Source organism: Enhydra lutris, unplaced genomic scaffold (assembly GCF_002288905.1).
Source record: "Enhydra lutris kenyoni isolate GAN:26980312 unplaced genomic scaffold, ASM228890v2 scaffoldscaffold77, whole genome shotgun sequence".
Classification (NCBI taxonomy): domain Eukaryota; kingdom Metazoa; phylum Chordata; class Mammalia; order Carnivora; family Mustelidae; genus Enhydra; species Enhydra lutris.
The window spans coordinates 851,748-872,056 of NW_019154161.1; the positions used below are offsets into that span (position 1 = coordinate 851,748).

At 40.6% G+C, this 20,309-nt stretch overlaps 2 protein-coding genes across 2 annotated transcripts in view; both read right to left on the reverse strand.

Annotated features, from left to right (window-relative positions):
• The window catches only part of LOC111160767, a 618,405-nt gene that overhangs the window by 136,378 nt on the left and 461,718 nt on the right, over positions 1–20,309 (reverse strand).
• LOC111160781 (vomeronasal type-1 receptor 4-like) lies at positions 11,198–12,217 on the reverse strand. The gene has a single exon (XM_022524131.1). The coding sequence runs from the start codon at positions 12,215–12,217 to the stop codon at positions 11,198–11,200; it is 1,020 nt and encodes a 339-aa protein (XP_022379839.1).

The window sequence follows — 20,309 nt, forward strand, 5'->3', positions numbered from 1 at the left end:
AAGAAAACTAGGGTAGCAATTCTCACATCAGACAAATTAGTATAATAAAGGCTGTAGTCAGAGGTACAGAAGGATACTATATCATGCTTAAAGGGTCTATCCAACAAGAGGATCTAACAATTGTAAATATCTATGCCACCAGTATGGGAGCAGCCAATTACATAAGCTTAATCAAAATAAACATATTGATAATAATACACTAATAGTAGGAGATGCAACACTCCATTGTCAGCAATCCACAGATCATCTAAGCAGAAAATCAACAAAGAAACAAGAGCTTTGAATAACAAACTGGACCAGATAGACCTTATAGATATATACAGAAAATTCCATCCTAAGACAACAGAATACTCTTTTTCTTGTATGCACATGGAACTTTCTCCAGAACAGACCACATACTGGGTCACAAATCAGGTCTTAACTGATACCAAATGACTGAGATTATTCCCTGCATATTCTCAGATGTCAATGCTTTGAAACTGAGACTTGATCACAAGAAAAAGTTTGGAAGAAATTCAAATACTTGAAAGCTAAAGACCATTCTGATTAAGAATGTTTGGGTCAAGCAGGAAATTAAAAAAGAACTTAAACAATTTATGGAAACCAAGGCGAATGAAAACACATCAGTCCCAAACCAATGGGATACTGCAAAGGCGGTCCTAAGGGGGAAATACATAGCCATCAAAGCCTCACTCAGAAAAAAAAGAAAGAAAGAAAGAAAGAAAGAAAGATTCACCAACTTTACACCTTAAAGAACTGGATAAAAAAAAAAACAACAAATGAAATCTAAGCCATGCATGAGAAGAGAAATAATTAAGATTAGAGCAGAGATCAATGAATTATAAAACAGAAATACAGTAGAACAGATGAACAAAACTAGAAGTTGGTTCTTTGAAAGAATCAATAAGCTCAATAAACCACTGGTCAGATTTATCCAAAGGAAAAGAGAAAGGACCAAAATCAATAAAATTATAAATGAAAGGGGAGAGATCATGACTAAGACCACGGAAATATAGACAATTATCAGAAATTATTATCAACAACTATTAGCCAATAAATTAACCAACCTAGAAGAAATTGATGCCTTCCTGGGAACCTACAAACTACGAAGCTGAAACAGGAAGAAATTTATAACCTGAATAGACCAATAATCAGTAATGAGATTGAAGCAGTGATCAAAAAACAAGAGTCCAGGACTGATGGATTGCCTAGGGAATTCAACCAAACATTCAAAGAAGAAATAATACCTAGTCTCCTGAAGTTGTTTCAAAAAATAGAAACAGAAGGAAAACTTCCAGACTCTTTCTATGAGGCCAGCATTACCTTGATCACAAAATCAGGCAAAGACCCCATCAAAAAGGAGAATTACAAACCAATAACCCTCATGAATATAGATGCCAAAATTCTCAACAAGAACCTAGCTCATAGGATCCAACAGTACATTAAAAGGATTATCCATCACCACCAGGTGGGATTTATGCCTGGGATGCAAGGGTGGCAACATTCGCAAATCAATCAATGTGATAGAACAAATTAATTAGAGAATTTATAGAGAAGAGAAAAGAACCACATGGACCCTTCAATTGATGCAGAAAAATAAAACATCCTTACCTGATTAAAACTCTTGAGAGTGTAGTGATAGAGAGAACATTCGACAATTTCACAAAAACCACCTATGAAAAGCCCACAGTGAATATCATTCTCAATGGGGAAAAGCTGAGAGCCCCCCTCTTTTAAAAGGTTTTATTTATTTGGCAGAGATCACAAGTAGGCAGAGAGGCAGGCTGAGAGGGCAGGGGGTGGGGGGCAAGCAGACTCCCTGCCAAGCAGAGAGCCTGATGTGGGGGCTCAATCCCAGCACTCTGAGATCATGACCTGAGCCGAAGGCAGAGGCTTAACCCACTGAGCCACCCAGGCGCCCCTGAGAGCTCTTCTCTTAAGATCAGGAACACAACAAGGATGCCCACTCTCACCACTATTGTTCAACACAGTACTTGGAAGTCCTAGCAACAGCAATCAGACAACAAGAGAAATCAAAGGTATTCCAGTTGGCAAAGAAGTCAAACTCTCTCTCTCTCTTTGCAGATGACAAGATACTCTATGTGGAAAACACAAAAGACTCCACTCCTAAATTAGTAGAACTCATACAGCAATTCAGTAATGTGATAGGATACAAAATCAATGCACAAAAATCAGTTGCTTTCATTTCATTTTATATTAACACTGTAACTGTTGAAACAGAAATTAGAGAATCAATTACATTTACAATAGAACCAAAAAACTTAAGGTCCCTTGGAAGAAACCTAACCAAAGAGGTAAAGGATCTATACTTAAGAAACTACAGAACACTTATGAAGGAAATTGAAGCAGACACAAAAAGATGGAAAAATATTCCATGCTCATAGATTGGATGAATAAACATTGTTAGAATGTCTATGCTACTCAGAGCAATCTATACTTTCAACACAATCCCAATCAAATACCATCTGCATTTTTCAAAGCGCTGGAACAAACAGTCTTAAAATTTGTATGGAACCAGAAAAGACCCCGAATCACCAAGGAAATGTTGAAAAAGAAAAACAAAGCTGGGGGCATCATGTTGCCAGATTTCAAGCTATATTAAAAAGCTGTAATCATGAAGACAGTATGGTACTAGCACAAAAACAGACACATAGACCAATGGAACAAAATGGAGAGCCCAGATATGGACACTCAACTCTACAGTCAAATAATCTTTGACAAAGTAGGGGAAAATATCCAATGGAAAAAACAGAGTCTCTTCAATAAATGATGCTAGGAAAATTGAACAGCTATATACAGAAGAATGAAACTTGACCATTAGCTTAGACCATACACAACGATAAACTCAAAATGGATGAAAGACCTCAATGTGAGACAGGAATGCATCAAAATCCTAAGGGAGATCATAGACAGTAACCTCGTCGACATTGGTCACAGCAAATTCTTTCAAGACAGGTCTCCAAAGGCAAGGAAAACAAAAGTGAACACAAACTTTTGGAAAGTCATCAAGATAAAAAGCTTCCGCACAGCAAAGGAAATGGTCAACAAAACTAAGAGGCAGCCCACAGAATGGGAGAAGGTATTTGTAAATGACAGTACACATAAAGGGCTGGTATCCAAGATCTACAAAGAACTTCTCAAACTAAACACCCAAAAAACAAATAATCAAGTCAAAAAATAGGCAGAAGACATGAACAGACACATCTCTAAAGAAGACATACAAATGACTAACAGACACATGAAAAAATGTTCAACATCATTAGCCATTAGGGAAATCCAAATCAGAACTACAATGAGACACCACCTTATACCAGTTGGAATGGCAAAAATTGACAAGACAAGAGACAACAAATGTTGGTGAGGTTGTGGAGAGAGGCGAACCATCTTACACAATTGGTAGAAATACAAGTTGGTGCAGCCACTTTGGAAAACAGTGTGGAGATTCCTCAAAATGTTCAAAATAGAGCTACCCTATGACCCAGCAATTGCACTACTGGGAATTCATCCCAAAGATACAGATGTAGTGAAAAGAAGGGCCATATGCACCCCAATGTTCATAGCAGCAATGTCCATAACAGCCAAACTGTGGAAAGAGCCAAGATGCCCTTCAACAGATGCATGGATAAAGAATATATACAATGGATTATTACTCAGTTATCAGAAAGGATGAATACCCAGCTTTTGCATCAACATGGATGGAACCAGGGGACATTACGCTAAGTGAAAAAGTCAGAGAAAGCTAATTTTATCATATGGTTTCACTTACTTGTGGAACATAAGGAATAGCATGGAGGACTTTAGGAGAAGGAAGAGGAAAGTGAAGGGGGGAGATCAGAGGGGGGGATTAACCATGAGAGACTATAGACTGGGAATCAAACTGAGGGTTTTGGCAGGGGAGAATGGATGAGCCCAGTGATGGGTATTAAGGAGGGCATGGATTGCATGGAGCACTGGGTATTATATGGAAACAATGAATCATGGAACACTACATCAAAAACTAATGATGTATTGTATGGTGACTAAGATAACATAATAAAACAAATGTTCATAAAATTTTGAAGTGAAGCATGCTAGAACATAGACAGTCCTTACTTTGCACAGTAGTGTTGGGTCATAAAAATGACAATGCAAGATGAAACCATAAAGCCTTATTACCAACGGGTAAATTACAATGGTTCTGAGACCCTTAAACATTTTTTCAAACAATAAAAATTCTCTTTCCAACAGAAAAAAAAGAAGATGGTATGTGAGAAATAGATTAGTGTTGTCCTTATACTATAAAGGTGAGAATTCATGAGTCCCTAATGAAATGATACTGTTGTTAACTTTTGAAAGTATGCATAAAATTTTACACAAAACTAAGAAATGAGGATACAACTTCCAAAAAGGGGTCAACTAGGTAGAATTACAGCATAAACACTATATTTAAAATTAATAACGTGGTTAACACAGATAAAGAGAAAACAACACCCATTAACAATCAAATGTACACATTATATTAACCTTAGACTAATTACTATTTTTATAACTTTGACAGAAAATACACATTTAATATAAAATTATGCTTGTTTCATGAAGAGCATAGAAAAATAACACCATGAGCTTCTAAAAAGTTCTGGAGCTCAGTCTCTGAGGAATGAGTGAGAAGCTTTGGCGTCACCCCAGAAGCTGACCATCCTGAGACTCTTTGCATTTGTGTGATAGGGGTGGCACAGCACATATTGGTGTATGTGGTTTGGGTCCTTTTAGAAGTATAAGGAGACTACGCAGTCCACACAAGATGCCTTGGCCAAAATGATCAAAGAGAACCAGAGGGCAGCAGGAAACTGCTTCTGAGAAGGGACAGGATGGGACAACTTTGCCTCTCCCAACAATGGAGTGTAGAACAGTCCTTAGACTCTTGGTCTTGTTTTAGAAGAGGACACCCAGTGGCCTTGTTGAGGAAAAGCTGTGACCTTTCCCAGGGCAACCTGACCCACCAAGTCTCACTTTTATGGCCAAAGATCAGAAGTATCTGTGGTCTCAGCCCATGCTGGCTGCTGGCTGAAATCTTTGTACTTGAAATCCTCTCCATACTGGAGAAAACAGCCAGGGTGAGTACCTAAAGCGGCAGCAGCTCCAAACCACAGAAGAACAAGACGCTGTTCCTGATGACATCCTGGCAGAGCATGGAGGTCTGCAGCAGCAGGCAGTAGGAGGACAGCATGGTAGACTGGAAGGTCAAGTCCATCCTATTACCAAGTGGCATCTTTCAATGGCAGAGGATTCTGTTGTACCAAAAAAGACTCCTTCAATTCCAAGTTTCAGGAGAGGTATCACCACATCCACTGCTAGATCAGCTGTTGGAGATGGTAGCAAGAGAACTTTGTACAGAAATATGAAGAGTTCCAGCAGGAATAGGTAGCATAATAACACCCACTCAGAAAGAACAGATTTTCCAGGGGGTGGAGGACAGCCCTTTTCCTCTGGACTGTCACCTGGCAATGCCATCTTCACTCTAATTAGCCCTTTTTTCTTTTCTTTTTTTTTCCCAATTCACACATTAATTTTATTTTTTTTATAATCATTTTTTAAATCATTTTTTAAAAATTTATTTTCAGAATAACAGTATTCATTGTTTTTGTACCACACCCAGTGCTCCATGCAATCCGTGCCCTCTCTAATACCCACCACCTGGTTCTCCCAACCTCCCACCCCCTCACCTCTTCAAACCCTTCAGATTGTTTTTCAGAGTCCATAGTCTCTCATTGTTCACCTCCCCTTCCAATTTCCCTCAACTGCCTTCTCCTAACTCCCCATGTCCTCCATGTTATTTGTTATGCTCCACAATTAACTGAAACCATATGATAATTGACTCTCTCTGCTTGACTTATTCCACTCAGCATAATCTCTTCCAGTCCCGTCCACGTTGCTACAAAAGTTGGGTATTCATCCTTTCTGGTGGAGGCATAATACTCCATAGTGTATATGGACCACATCTTCCTTATCCATTCGTCCGTTGAAGGGCATCTTGGTTCTTTCCACAGTTTGGCGACCGTGGCCATTACTGCTATAAACATTGGGGTACAGATGGCCCTTCTTTTCACTACATCTGTATCTTTGGGGTCAATACCCAGTAATGCAATGGCAGGGTCATAGGGAAGTTCTCTTTTTAATTTCTTGAGGAATCTCCACACTGTTCTCCAAAGAGGCTGCACCAACTTGCATTCCCACCAACAGTGTAAGAGGGTTCCTCTTTCTCCACATGCCCTCCAACACATGTTGTTTCCTGTCTTGCTAATTTTGGCCATTCTAACTGGTGTAAGGTGATATCTCAATGTGGTTTTAATTAGCCCTTTTTAAAATTAAAAAAAATTTTTTTAATTTATTTTCACCGTAACAGTATTCATTGTTTTTGCACCACACCCAGTGCTCCATGCAATCCGTGCCCTCTCCAATACCCACCACCTGGTTCTCCCAACCTCCCACCACCTGCCCCTTAAAAATCCTCAGATTGTTTTTCAGAGTCCAGAGTCTCTCATGATTCACCTCCCCTTCCAAATTCCCTCAACTCCCTTCTCCTCTCTAACTCCCCTTGTCCTCCATGCTATTTCTTATGCTCCACAAATAAGTGAAACCATATGATAATTGACTCTCTCTGCTTGACTTATTTCACTCAGCATAATCTCTTCCAGTCCCGTCCATGTTGCTACAAAAGTTGGGTATTCATCCTTTCTGATGGAAGCATAATACTCCATAGTGGATATGGACCCTCAACTCTATGGTCAAATAATCTTCGACAAAACAGGAAAAAAATATACAGTGGAAAAAAGACAGTCTCTTCAATAAATGGTGCTGGGAAAACTGGACAGCTATATGTAGAAGAATGAAACTTGACCATTCTCTTATACTGTAGACAAAGATAAACTCGAAATGGTTAAAAGACCTCAACGTGAGACACGAATCCATCAGAATCCTAGAGGAGAATATAGCAGTAACCTCTTCGATATCAGCCACAGCAACTTCTTTCAAGATATGTCTCCAAAGGCAAAAGAAACAAAAGCAAAAATGAACTTTTGGGACTTCATCAAAATCAAAAGCTTCTGCACAGCAAAGGAAACAGTCAACAAAACAAAGAGGCAACCCGTGGAATGGGAGAAGATATTTCCAAATGACAGTACAGACAAAAGGATGATATCCAGGATCTAATTAGCCCTTTTAAAAGAAAACATGTTTTGCTCTGTCCACAGGATGTTATTTTGAGAGATAATGGCAAAACAAGAGAGTGAAAGTAGGAAAATGAAAAGTGCATTTCATGGATCTTTAACAATCAAATAATCAGCATGGCAATATATACATCAGATCACATAGGCCTTGATTTCATCATTATGTTAACTGGTACTATTGAAAATTTTCCCTAAAGGACAAAGCTCCAATATATTGATTGGTGGATAACAAACATGATTAACTCTACATCTATGTTGTATATTGGCAGAGAGATCATACACAATAAATCTCTACTTGCAAAACCATAGGTATGAGTGTGTCAATATCTATTTTTTCTTCATCTTGTGTTGTGCTCTAATTTGAAGAAAATATTTAAGTGTTTCATGTGAGCTACAAATATGGGTTCCACTTCGTGATGCAAACTTCTATATATAATCTATAAGTATGTCTGTCTATATAGATGTTTTTAAACTGTAGAAAATACAGATTGGATATCTATACAGAGATAGACACAGATAAGACACAAGATACATGTAAATAGATATAGACAGACATAGATATATACTTTACAATATTCTACATGTAGATACAGATAAACAAGATATAAACGAGATATAAACAAGATATAAATCTCTCCGAGGCATGCCTGGGTGACTCAGTCCATTGAGGGTCTGAAACTTGGTGTCAGCTCAAGTTGTGATCTGGTGGTTGTGGGAAGGAGCCCTGCAGTCAGGCCCCATGCTCAGTGCAAAGTTGGCTTCAGATTCCATCTTCCTCCCCCCTCTCCCTCCCCTTTGCCCCTCCATGATTGAACACCCATGCTCTCACACTCTCTCTAAAATAAATAAATGAAATCTGTTAAAAAAAAAATCTTCTACCCCTAAACTACTAGAACTCATACAGCAATTCAGTAACGTGGCAGGATACAAAGTCAATGTACAGAAATCAGTGGCTTTCTTATACACTAACAATGAAAATACAGAAAGGGAAATTAGAGAATTGATTCCATTTACTAGAGCACCAAGAACCATAAGATACCTGGGAATAAACCTAACCAAAGAAGTAAAGGATTTGTACTCGAGGAACTACAGAACACTCATGAAAGAAATTGAAGAAGACACAAAAACATGGAAGACCATTCCTTGCTCTTGGATCAGTAGAATAAACATTGTTAAAATGTCTATACTGCCTAGAGAAATCTATACTTTTAATGCCATTCCGATCAAAATTCCACTGGTATTTTTTTTTTTTTACTGTCAAACTGGGATTTATCTTACTGATAAAAATGCCACTGGTATTTTCACAGAGCTGGAGCAAATAATCCTAAAATTTGTATGGAATCAGAAGAGACCCAGAATTGCTACAGAAACGTTGAAAAAGAAAAACAAAACTGGGGGCATCACATTACCTGATTTCAAGCTTTACTACAAAGTTGTGATCACCAAGACAGCATGGTACTGGCATAAAAACAGACACGTAGACCAGTGGAACAGAGTAGAGAGCCCAGATATGGACCCTCAACTCTATGGTCAAATAATCTTCGACAAAACAGGAAAAAATATACAGTGGAAAAAAGACAGTCTCTTCAATAAATGGTGCTGGGGAAATTGGACAGCTATATGTAGAAGAATGAAACTTGACCATTCTCTTACATCCTATACAAAGATAAACTCAAAATGGACCTCAACGTGAGACAGGAATCCATCAGAATCCTAGAGGAGAACATAGGCAGTAATCTCTTCGATATCAGCCACAGCAACTTCTTTCAAGATATGTCTCCAGAGGCAAAGGAAACAAAAGCGAAAATGAACTCTTGGGACATCATCAAGATCAAAAGCTTCTGCACAGCAAAGGAAACAGTCAACAAAGCGAAGAGGCAACTCACGGAATGGGGGAAGATATTTGCAAATGACAGTACAGACAAAGGGCTGATATCCAAGATCTATAAAGAACTCCTCAAACTCAACACACACAAAACAGATAATCATGTCAAAAAATGGGCAGAAGACATGAACAGACACTTCCCCAATGAAGACATACAAATGGCTAACAGACACATGAAAAAATGTTCATCATCACTAGCCATCAGGGAGATTCAAATTAAAACCACATTGAGATACCACCTTACACCACTTAGAATGGCCAAAATTAGCAAGACAGGAAACAACATGTGTTGGAGAGGATGTGGAGAAAGGGGAACCCTCTTACACTGTTGGTGGGAATGCAAGTTGGTGCAGCCACTCTGGAGAACAGTGTGGAGATTCCTCAAGAAATTAAAAAGAGAACTTCCCTATGACCCTGCCATTGCACTACTGGGTATTGACCCCAAAGATACAGATGTAGTGAAAAGAAGGGCCATCTGTACCCCAATGTTTATAGCAGCAATGGCCACGGTCGCCAAACTGTGGAAAGAACCAAAATGCCCTTCAACGGACGAATGGATAAGGAAGATGTGGTCCATATACACTATGGAGTATTATGCCTCCACCAGAAAGGATGAATACCCAACTTTTGTAGCAACGTGGACGGGACTGGAAGAGATTATGCTGAGTGGAATAAGTCAAGCAGAGAGAGTCAATTATCATATGGTTTCAGTTAATTGTGGAGCATAACAAATATCATGGAGGACATAGGGAGATGGAGAAGAGAAGAGAGTTGAGGGAAATTGGAAGGGGAGGTGAACCATGAGAGACTATGGACTCTGAAAAATAATCTAAGGGTTTTGAAGGGGCGGATGGTGGGAGGTTGGGGGAGCCAGGTGGTGGGTATTTTAGAGGGCACATATGGCATGGAGCACTGGATGTGGTGCATAAACAATGAATTCTGTTACGTTGAAAAGAAATTAACAATAAAAAAAAAAAAGAATACCAGGTGGGGGAAATCTCCTAAGGGGCACCTGGGTGGCTCAGTGGGTGAAGCCTCTGCCTTTGCCTCAGGTGGTGATCTCAGGGTCCAGGGATTGAGCCAGGTATCTTGCTCTCTGCCCAGCAGGGAGCCTGCTTCTCCCTCTCCTTCGGCCTCCCGCTCCCCCTGCTTGTGCTCTCCCCCCCCCCCGTCAGTAAATAAATAAAGTCTTTAAAAAACACACCTCTCCTAAAATTGAGGAAAATTGAAAATCAAGGAGCCACAAACTCCACATGAACAGAAAGGATTTATGCCTCTGCCTTTCAAATGGCTCTCCCTTCACAGCTCTAAATTCACTGGAAGACTCCACCATAACTAATCTCATGACCTCAGGGACATGAGTGTTCACTACCAAACCCCTTTCTTGCCAACAGGCCCAAATCCCCTTCACAAAGGAGAGAAAGATCTGCCTTCCACAGATGCCAATTCTATGGAATTCATGTCATTTAAAAATTGTTAAAATCACCTGATGTTGTTTAAGAGTTAGGTAATATATAACTCTAAGCTCTCCACTACCCATTTCAGTTCTATCTGTTTCTACCTGAAAATATTTACAATGCTCATCTCCCAAGCTCCCATGACATCATATATCACATGACTAACTATTGCTCCTCTAGTAGGAAAACTACAAAATGATCACTGGCTCCCCAAAACCGTACTCACTGCCTGAATATCCGCTCCAGTACAATTCTCTTCTTTTCACTGATGACCTTGCTGATCCATTTTATGTTCCTTTTCCTAAACTTCATTTCCTACTTCAATTCTGGGAAATTTAGATGACAAATTTACCTGACACACTCAAAGACTTCTCTATAATATCCAGATCACTTCAGGACCTGGAGTTTATAATTGCATAGTTTCTGTGATCCTCCACTGACCATCATCAAAACATCAAACACATGAGTATTTATAAGATAATTATATAGTATCACATTACAATTACAATTATGACTTATTGTTAACATTGAAGGAGATGATATTCTGTTTGCTTCTCATCATTATATTGGGGATCCTAAGGGGGTGAGTGAATTACCAACATTAGGAATATTAAGGAAATTCCTACAATTTACATATTTCCCATAACATGAGGGGATTTTACATTCCTTATCCATGCAAAGCAGACCACGGATATCCTGGGGTCATGGTTCAAGAGCAGAAAGGGGCTGAGGACTGGAAAACACAGAGTGATTATCAAACTGGTGTTCAGAATGTACCAGCTGAGATAATCAAAAATACCCAAAATAATACGAAAGATAGAGGAGAGAGTGTTAAAGTAGACAAAGGTGCTCACCAGGAGAAGGATGGTTTTGGTGGCTGTAGACTCTGGTGATGATGAGACGTTCATCTTAAGAATGTGTTGGACCCTATGCTTGTGCCTGTACAGGTAGAAGACCATGGAGCTGCTGGCCGAGAGCATAAGCCCCAAATATACCACATCAGGGAATGACAACAATGCTACATACAATAGATCATTATTTTTCTCATGACGAAAACTTGAACAGTGCCCGAAACTTTTCCTATTTGTTATGTTTTTGTTCTTCAAAGTGATAGTCATAAACAAAGGATACATGATATTTACCAGTAACTGTATGACCCAGCACAAGACAATTGAAGGGACAATGCTCTTGGGAGCTTTCCCTTTAAGTGGTGCCCACCTGGACTTCCTAGGGCTGATGGTGATGGCCTGGAAGATACTCAGGAGGCAGGTGGTGCCAATGGACACCCCCCTACCCACCCCACGAACATAGAGGAAAAATTTGCATCCAAAATCACTGATGATATGATAACACGCAAAAGATGACATTGATTCATATAATCCAAGAGAAAACAGGACCAAAATGTTGGCTACAATCAGATTTTTAACAATCAAATCTGTGGACCTTGGCCTACACCCAGTGAAATGGAGGAGGAGATAATGGTAAAGAAGACAGAAGTTCCCCAGGATTCCAACCACAGTCTGTATTAAGATGATCACTCCTACTGCCAGATCCCTGGTGGCCATCCTGACAGTATTCAGTGACTGATATCTGTCTTCTCGGGTAGAAGATCCTGCATGGGAATATGAGGAACGGGCCACACAAATCATGTCATATAATTTAATATTCTACACTTAGCTACACTTCCTACTTTGAAATACTACTAAAAGTTCTTCTGTGATTTAGAGCCTTCCAAGGGTTACATACATAACCATTACCAAATACTTGCATGTGTGAATCGCTGGTTTAATGACCACCCATGGGGATCTCTTCTTATTTCTCACAGATTCAGGAGGCATTCCTCACTGCACTCCTCATAAAGATGAGGACAACACAGTTACACAGAAGTGAACTGCTTTGTCTAAATTCACTCACCAATTCAGGGTGGGGACTGGAAACTGGCTGGGCAGGTCACAAAGTTAGTGCACTGAATCCATAATATACAAAAATACTAGTCAGCAGTGGTCTTTAGATAAACCAGATCTCAATTTAGTTTTATGTTAGCACCTTGCCATCTGAATTGAGATTGCTGCTTTATTTAAAATTTTGTTTGCATATACCACCCAGTGCTATATGCAAATAATGAATCATGGAAAACTACATCAGAAAATAACGAAGTACTGTATGTTGACTAACATAACAATAAAAACGTAAAAATAAGTAAATTTTTGTTAACGATGAGTTTTCACTTATTTAGGAAGACTGTTCTATAATCAAATATGAACTTAAATAAAGCTTTAGACTTAGTAATAAACTGTAGATGCACTGACTACAGTTCTACAAAGATGCAGGACCCTACCCCACAACAAGCTGGACTAAATGAATGCAAGAATGACTCAAAATTAGCACAGCAACAGAAAGAATCATTTGCTTTCATTCCAGGAGCAAATGTACAAGGCATAGACTCTGCACAAGAAGCACCACTGCCAGATTACGTTGTGTTAAGTAGAAACAAAATAATGACTACATTCAGATTATGTATGTATGTATTTATGAATACCTGATGAAATAAAATTAGTAGCTGTAAAGCAAGATCTGTGCAAGATACTGAAATACAAGATATGCAAAATGCAATGTACAGCAAAAACCTTGTATCTTGTAAAAGTGACATAGTTTTGGATTGGTATTCTAATATTTAATAGCAGCGTACACAACACAAGATACATTAGAGCCTAAGAATCATGTCTGAAATGTATTAAGTTCTATTTTTCTTAAATGATGCTTCCCTACTTTAATGGGAAAAGTCCCTCCATAATCAATTGATACACAAGTATTTAATCCATTAAGCACTTCATAGACCCAGAGTTAGAGAAAACATATCCACTCCAGCAACTGTGATCTGACACACTGTGTCTGCTCATGATCACATGATTTCTACACATTCGTCCAACATTTATTACAAACATTGAGGTATTACGCCTGTACATGTCAAGATCTGCAAATTATGCTATGGCTCCTGTAACAAAGACTCAACAGCAGACTCACTCCAGAACGACAGTCCTCAGGCACATTAAAAATCAGAGATCTCTGGAGAAAATATTGAACTACTATATTCCTCACCTGAACATAATATAACTCTGTATGGTAAGTAAGTGGAATTAAAATTAACACTTTAAAAATTCAGTTTTGACGACCCCTCCGATGAAAACACAACAGTCACTGTCAGGGAGGATTCTACTCTGTGGCCTCAGGAGCCATCAGGGGTGGGTGCTGGTCTAGCATCCACATCTCTCTTTACTGACTCAGCTCCTGCCTCGGGATGGATTCCACCTCCATACCCAGCTTCGGCACTGGACCACATTCATACACAGAAATCCCCCTTTGTCCACTATGCTCCCTTACCTGGACTCCTGAGACAATTCCTTGCCTTCCAGATTGTACCTCTCAGGTAGAAAGATGCAGAGAACCCACCAAATTCTTCCTGCTGCCCAACTAGAGGGCTTAGGGTGATGGTCAGAGCAGGCAGCATAGGTGGAGGAGGGGCAGCTGGGCCCTGAGATGGGTTTTTATGACTCTGGGAGCTCCCCTCCCTTCACAACTGCAATTATCATTTCACCTGAAGAAGCATTGGCACTGACAGGCTTGGGAGATGAGAATATTTTTAAAAACCTTTCTCCCAGGTGCCAAGTGTGAAGAACAACTACAAGTTTCTAGCTAGCAACTCTCATGATACTGCTGGCATGTGGGAAAAGGACACAAAGCCTGGGGGGAAATAAGAAGCATGGGTAGAAAACAGGCACTAGGCCAGAGAATGCTGGAAAGGAGAGTGGGTATGAGGGAGCCAAAGAGCCCAGGGGAAAGGGGCAGGGTGACAGCGTTGAGAGACAGAAGTAATGGTTTCCAAGTTATGAACACATGGTCTCTCAGGAGGAAGGAAGGAAACAGCATCTCAGCTGGAACTCATTACTGGTCTGAGAAAGACCTTTTCTCTTTGCTCCCCAATTTCCAGGCTTCTTTCTCATTATCTGGAAAAAACACATTTGTAATGATGCCCTTTTCTATGACATCAACTTACTCCATCTATAATGGGTTGCAATGAGTCGCATCAAAATTAATATGCTGAAGTCTTAACTCCCAGTACCTCAGAATATGCCCTTCTTAGGAATTAGGGTCCCTGCAGATGGAATCTGTTAACATGAGGTCAAGTGGAGTAGGTTGGCCACTAGTGCATCATGACTGGTGTCCTTACACAAAGGGGAAATCTGGAGGAAGACAAATTTCATTGGCTACAAGCAAAGGACAGAGAGCTGGGAGAGAGGCCTGGAGAGATACACCGACAATGAGGGACATTCTGCAAAACAAAGACAGCATTCCTCAATATTGTCACTATCACTGAGGACAAAGACAAAGCAAGAGTGGTACCTGATCTTGATTAAAGACTAAAGAACGAAGCCAATAAAAAAATCCCTGGGGCGCCTGGGTGGCTCAGTGAGTTAAGCCTCTGCCTTCAGCTCAGGTCATGATCTCAGGGTCCTGGGATGGAGTCCCGCATCGGGCTCTCTGCTCAGCAGGGAGCCTGCTTCCTCCTCTCTCTCTCTCTCTCTCTCTCTCTGCCTGCCTCTCTGCCTACCTGTGATCTCTCTCTCTGTCAAGTAAATGAATAAAAAATCTTAAAAAAAAAAAAATCCCTGACATGACTGGATCCAAGATTCCTGAGAACAAACAAAAATGACATCATTGTGTCACTGCCGGAAATCTGTATATGGACAGTCAGGGAAATGAAGGCATGACACTAGTATTGCTCATACATGTATGATAGTTTTCTTGTGTTAGGAGAATGACCTTGGGGCACCTGGCTGGCTCTGGTGGTGGAAGGTTTGACGCTTGATCTCGGGGTTGTGACTTCCAGCCCCATGTTACTTCACAGTTTACTTTTTTCCCTATTTATTTGTGTACAGTTAGCCAACAAATAGTACATCATTAGTTTTTGACGTAGTGTTCAAGGATTCATCAGTTGTGTGTAACACTGAAGTGCTCATCACAACACGTGCCCTCCTTAATATCCGACACCTGGTTACCTCATCCCTCACCTCTCTCCCTTCTGTAACCCTCAGTTTCTTTCCCAGAGGCCAGAGTCTTTCATGGTTTGTCACCCTCTCCGAGTTTACTTTTAAACAAATCTTACAAAAAACAAAAAAAAAAAAAAAAGAAAGAAAAAAGAAAGGAGAATGCCTTTGACATAAGAAAATAAATATCCAGAGATTACGGTGAAAGTGTCCAGATGTTGGAAAAGTATTGTCACATGTAACAGCAAAAGCATATAAACAGATAAAAAGGAATTTGTGATAAAACAGCAATGCTTGGTGAATCTGGATAAAGAGGATGCTTGGCTGTAGGTTTACATTTTTTTCCTTTACGTTATCTGTTAATTTTTTTCAACATGCAAAGTGACCATTGAATGACAGGCAGAGACTTGTGGGTACGCAGAAGCTGGGATATGACATGGTACAGACATTTGCAAGGACAAGTTCAGAAGTGTAGAGCCATGGCAAGTACAAGCATTAATTGTGGTAAACTGACCCCATATCCAGAACCACCGAGACAATCGACATCGGCAATAAGCACCTTGACCAATTCTCCACACCCCTGAGGCATGAGACATCCAATATTCAACTCTATCTTTATTTTTTTTAATTTCTTTTCAGCCTAACAGTATTCATTGTTTTTGCACCACACCCAGTGCTCCATGCAATCCGTGCCCTCTCTAATACCCATCACCTGGTTCCCCCAACCTCCCACCCCTCGCCCCTCAAAACCCTCAGATTGTTTTTCAGAGTCCATAGTCTTTCATGGTTCACCTCCCCTTCCAATTTCCCTCAACTCCCTTCTCTTCTCCATCTCCCCTTGTCCTCCATGATATTTGTTATGCTCCACAAATAAGTGAAACCATATGATAATTGATTCTCTCTGCTGGACTTATTTCACTCAGCATAATCTCTTCCAGTCCCGTCCACGTTGCTACAAAAGTTGGGTATTCATCCTTTCTGGTGGAGGCATAATACTCCATAGTGTATATGGACCACATCTTCCTTATCCATTCGTCCGTTGAAGGGCATCTTGGTTCTTTCCACAGTTTGGCGACTGTGGCCATTGCTGCTATAAACATTGGGGTACAGATGGCCCTTCTTTTCACTCCATCTGTATCTTTGGGGTAAATACCCAGTAGTGCAATGGCAGGGTCATAGGGAAGTTCTCTTTTTAATTTCTTGAGGAATCTCCACACTGTTCTCCAGAGTGGCTGCACCAACTTGCATTCCCACCAACAGTGTAAGAGGGTTCCCCTTTCTCCACATCCTCTCCAACACATGTTGTTTCCTGTCTTGCTAATTTTGGCCATTCTAACTGGTGTAAGGTGGTATCTCAATGCGGTTTTAATTTGAATCTCCCTGATGGCTAGTGATGATGAACATTTTTTCATGTGTCTGACAGCCATTTTTATGTCTTCACTGGAGAAGTGTCTGTTCATATCTTCTGCCCATTTTTTTAATATAATTGTCTGTTTTGTGTGTGTTGAGTTTGAGGAGTTCTTTATAGATCCTGAATATCAACCTTTCGTCTGTACTGTCATTTGCAAATATCTTCTCCCATTCCGTGGGTTGCCTCTTTGTTTTGTTGACTGTTTCCTTTGCTGTGCAGAAGCTTTTGATCTTGATGAAATCTCCCATGCTTCTTAACAGCCCTGCCCCTCACTCACATGGCCACACTCTCTCCTCTCCATTTTACCATTTGTTTCCATGACCTCTTTATCCCTTAACTCCAGAGAGTCCGGGATGTGGCACACCCTCAATTTCCATGCCCATGCTGTACTCTTGTGCCATAAGCCCCATCGTGTGCTTAGAACACTCCACACACTATAACTTAGGTGCATTTTACCCACTGACTCTCTCACACCTACACTGCTTGTTCTCTGCACCTCCATCTCCTGTGCCCCCTTTCCCTGTGCTCTTACCCAACTCAGGTCCTGCACACCCAAAGTTTCTCACTAGATCCACTCTTCAAGTGGCAAAGCTCAAAGCACGTCTTCTATGTTACACGCTTAATATTTCCATTGTGGGCTCTGGTAGGTGAGAAGGAGTCTAAAGGTCAATTAGGATCCTCCTGTTTTGCCTCACAAGTTTGGAGATATGTATGAAACCTCCAATGACAAACTCGTTAGTGAGAGACATATCCACCTGGTGACTGTATGAGTGACCGTGGGAAAGTCAATGGGATCGCACCATCTCTGGGGGAATGTGCACCATGAGTGTGCCAGAATGGGGATGTCTGCACGTGGTGAGCATGCATCTGAGTTTGAGAATAACTTACATCCTTAAGTGGCTCTGAATGTCTGAGTTGCACATAGGTCTAAGTAACCAAGTGTGTGTATTTGTGTGGTAGAGAATGGGTTGACAGCCATATGGGCTCCCTTGCTTGATGAGGCAACTACCGTGGGGGCAGAGAAGAATTCACCTCTTCCAAATGTCACTCAGTAGGTCAAGATGGAAAATAAGCAATTTAGTACCAAACTATGAAAAAGTACATAGTGACTTGAGAAGACAGATTAGCTGTTTCCATAATACTACCTCTATCCCACACTGTTTCTTCCAATGGTAAAAGTACTCCAAATTATACTACCCCAGATCATGATGTCAACATGTTACCATAGGTAGATACACAGACAAACATGCACATTTTGCTGTGAGTCAGTCTGGGGCAGAGTCCGGGAGCTGACCATTGTATAGAAGAATAAGACTCCCCCAGAGGGAGATCTGGACTTTTCCCTCTGATATTGGGAGGAGACCTCCAGACTCCTGAATCCAATATCTTTGTTTGCTTGGAGGCTTGCCCACCAGACTATCTAACCGTGTAGTTAACAATGGACCTTGGGGCCCAAATTCTCCTGTCAGCCTCTGGATGGCTGAAGACCAAATGTATCAACTCACCCTGGGGACAGTATGAAGACTCTCGATCATCCGCAAGGTAAGTCGTATAACTGTAGTAAAAATTTTGGGTACTGAGGCTTGGGTGAGCCTCCGTCACTGGCAATACTCCATGAGTGTTATCCCATATCAACTCGAGAAAGTAACCCTCTTTATGACTTTGCAGAAAGAGCACAACTAGAAGATCCACAGTGAGTACTTTTCCTGGACTCTGCCCCGTACGTCTTGTCCCTGTCAGTTGGTCATCTGTTCATTTTCCTGTAATAATCCACAATGAGGAGACAGCTCTCAGGGAGCTCTGTGACCTCCTCTATAGAGATCTATGGATACTGAGTATCATTTTGGGGCCCTCAAACTTGAATTGGTGTCATCAGTGAGCTTGGTACTTCTGTGGACTGTCATCCCTCAAAGTTCTCAGCTGGAATAAAACTCTCACAGGGGGAAGGGTTGGTAGACATAGACCAAATGGTGAATTTTGATGGTGGAAAATCCAAGGAAGTCATTTAAGCTCTTAAAATTTGTTTCTTCTTCTTTTATTTTCTTTTCCAATTTTCTTATTTTACTTTTATGTTTCAATTTGGGTTAGTTTTTTCAGTGGTGGCATCAGACCACCACAAATTTTGTTAGGCTGCATCTAGCCTGGGTCATGGTTGACATTTTGGACTCTGTCCATTCACTCACCATCCCTCAACAGAATGACTAGGAGAAGGAACTCCCAACAAACAAAAGAATCAGAGACAATATCCTCTGCCACAGATGTAATGGATATGAAGATAAGCAAGATGTCAGAGATAGAACCCAGGATAACAATTATGAAGTCAATAGCTAGGTGTGAAAAAGGCATTAGCGCAAAAGAGAATGTCTAAGGGCAGAAATGAGATAGAATCAGGCTGAACTTAAAAATGCTATCCATGAGATGCAACCTAAACTGGATACTCCAACAGAGAGGGTAAATGAAGCAGAAGAGAGAGTCTAGAACATAAGTTGATAGAAAGGATGGAAGCTGAGGAAAATAGGGATATGCAGCTAATGGCCCATGATAATAGACAGAGAGAGATCAACGATGCCATGAAATGTTCCAATGTCAGACTTATTGGGACCCCTAATGGGGTTTTTCGAGATAGAGGACAAAAGGTATATTTGAGCAAATCATAGATGAGAACTTCCCTAATCTGGGGAAGGAAACAAGCATTTGAGTCCAAGAGGCACAGAGGACCTCTACTGAAGTCAAGAAAAATAGATAATCACCTTGCAAATCTTAGAGCCTAAGAAGCTATACTGAGTGCAGCTAGGGGGAAGAGATTCTTATGTAGGGAGGGAGGAACATCAGAATAACATCAGACCTATCCACAGACACCTGGCAAGCCAGAAAGGGTGGGCAAGACACATTCCAGGTACTAAATGAAAAGAAAATGCAGCCAAGAATACTTCACCCAGCAAGGCTGTCATTCAGAACTGATGGAGAGGTAAAGAGCTTTCAGGACAGGCAGAAACTGAAAGAATTATGTGACCACCAATGCAGCCTTGCAGGAAATATTAAGGGAGATTCTATAATCAAAGAGAAACCCAAGAGTCACAAGACCAGGAGGAAACAGAAAATGTATAGAAAGAAGACTTTACAGGCAACACAATAGCACTAAATTCATATCTTTCTTTTTTTTAATCATTTTTTAAAATTTTCAGCATAACAGTATTCATTGTTTTTGTACCACACCCAGTGCTCCATGCAATCCGTGCCCTCTCTAATACCCACCACCTGGTTCCCCCAACCTCCCACCCCCCC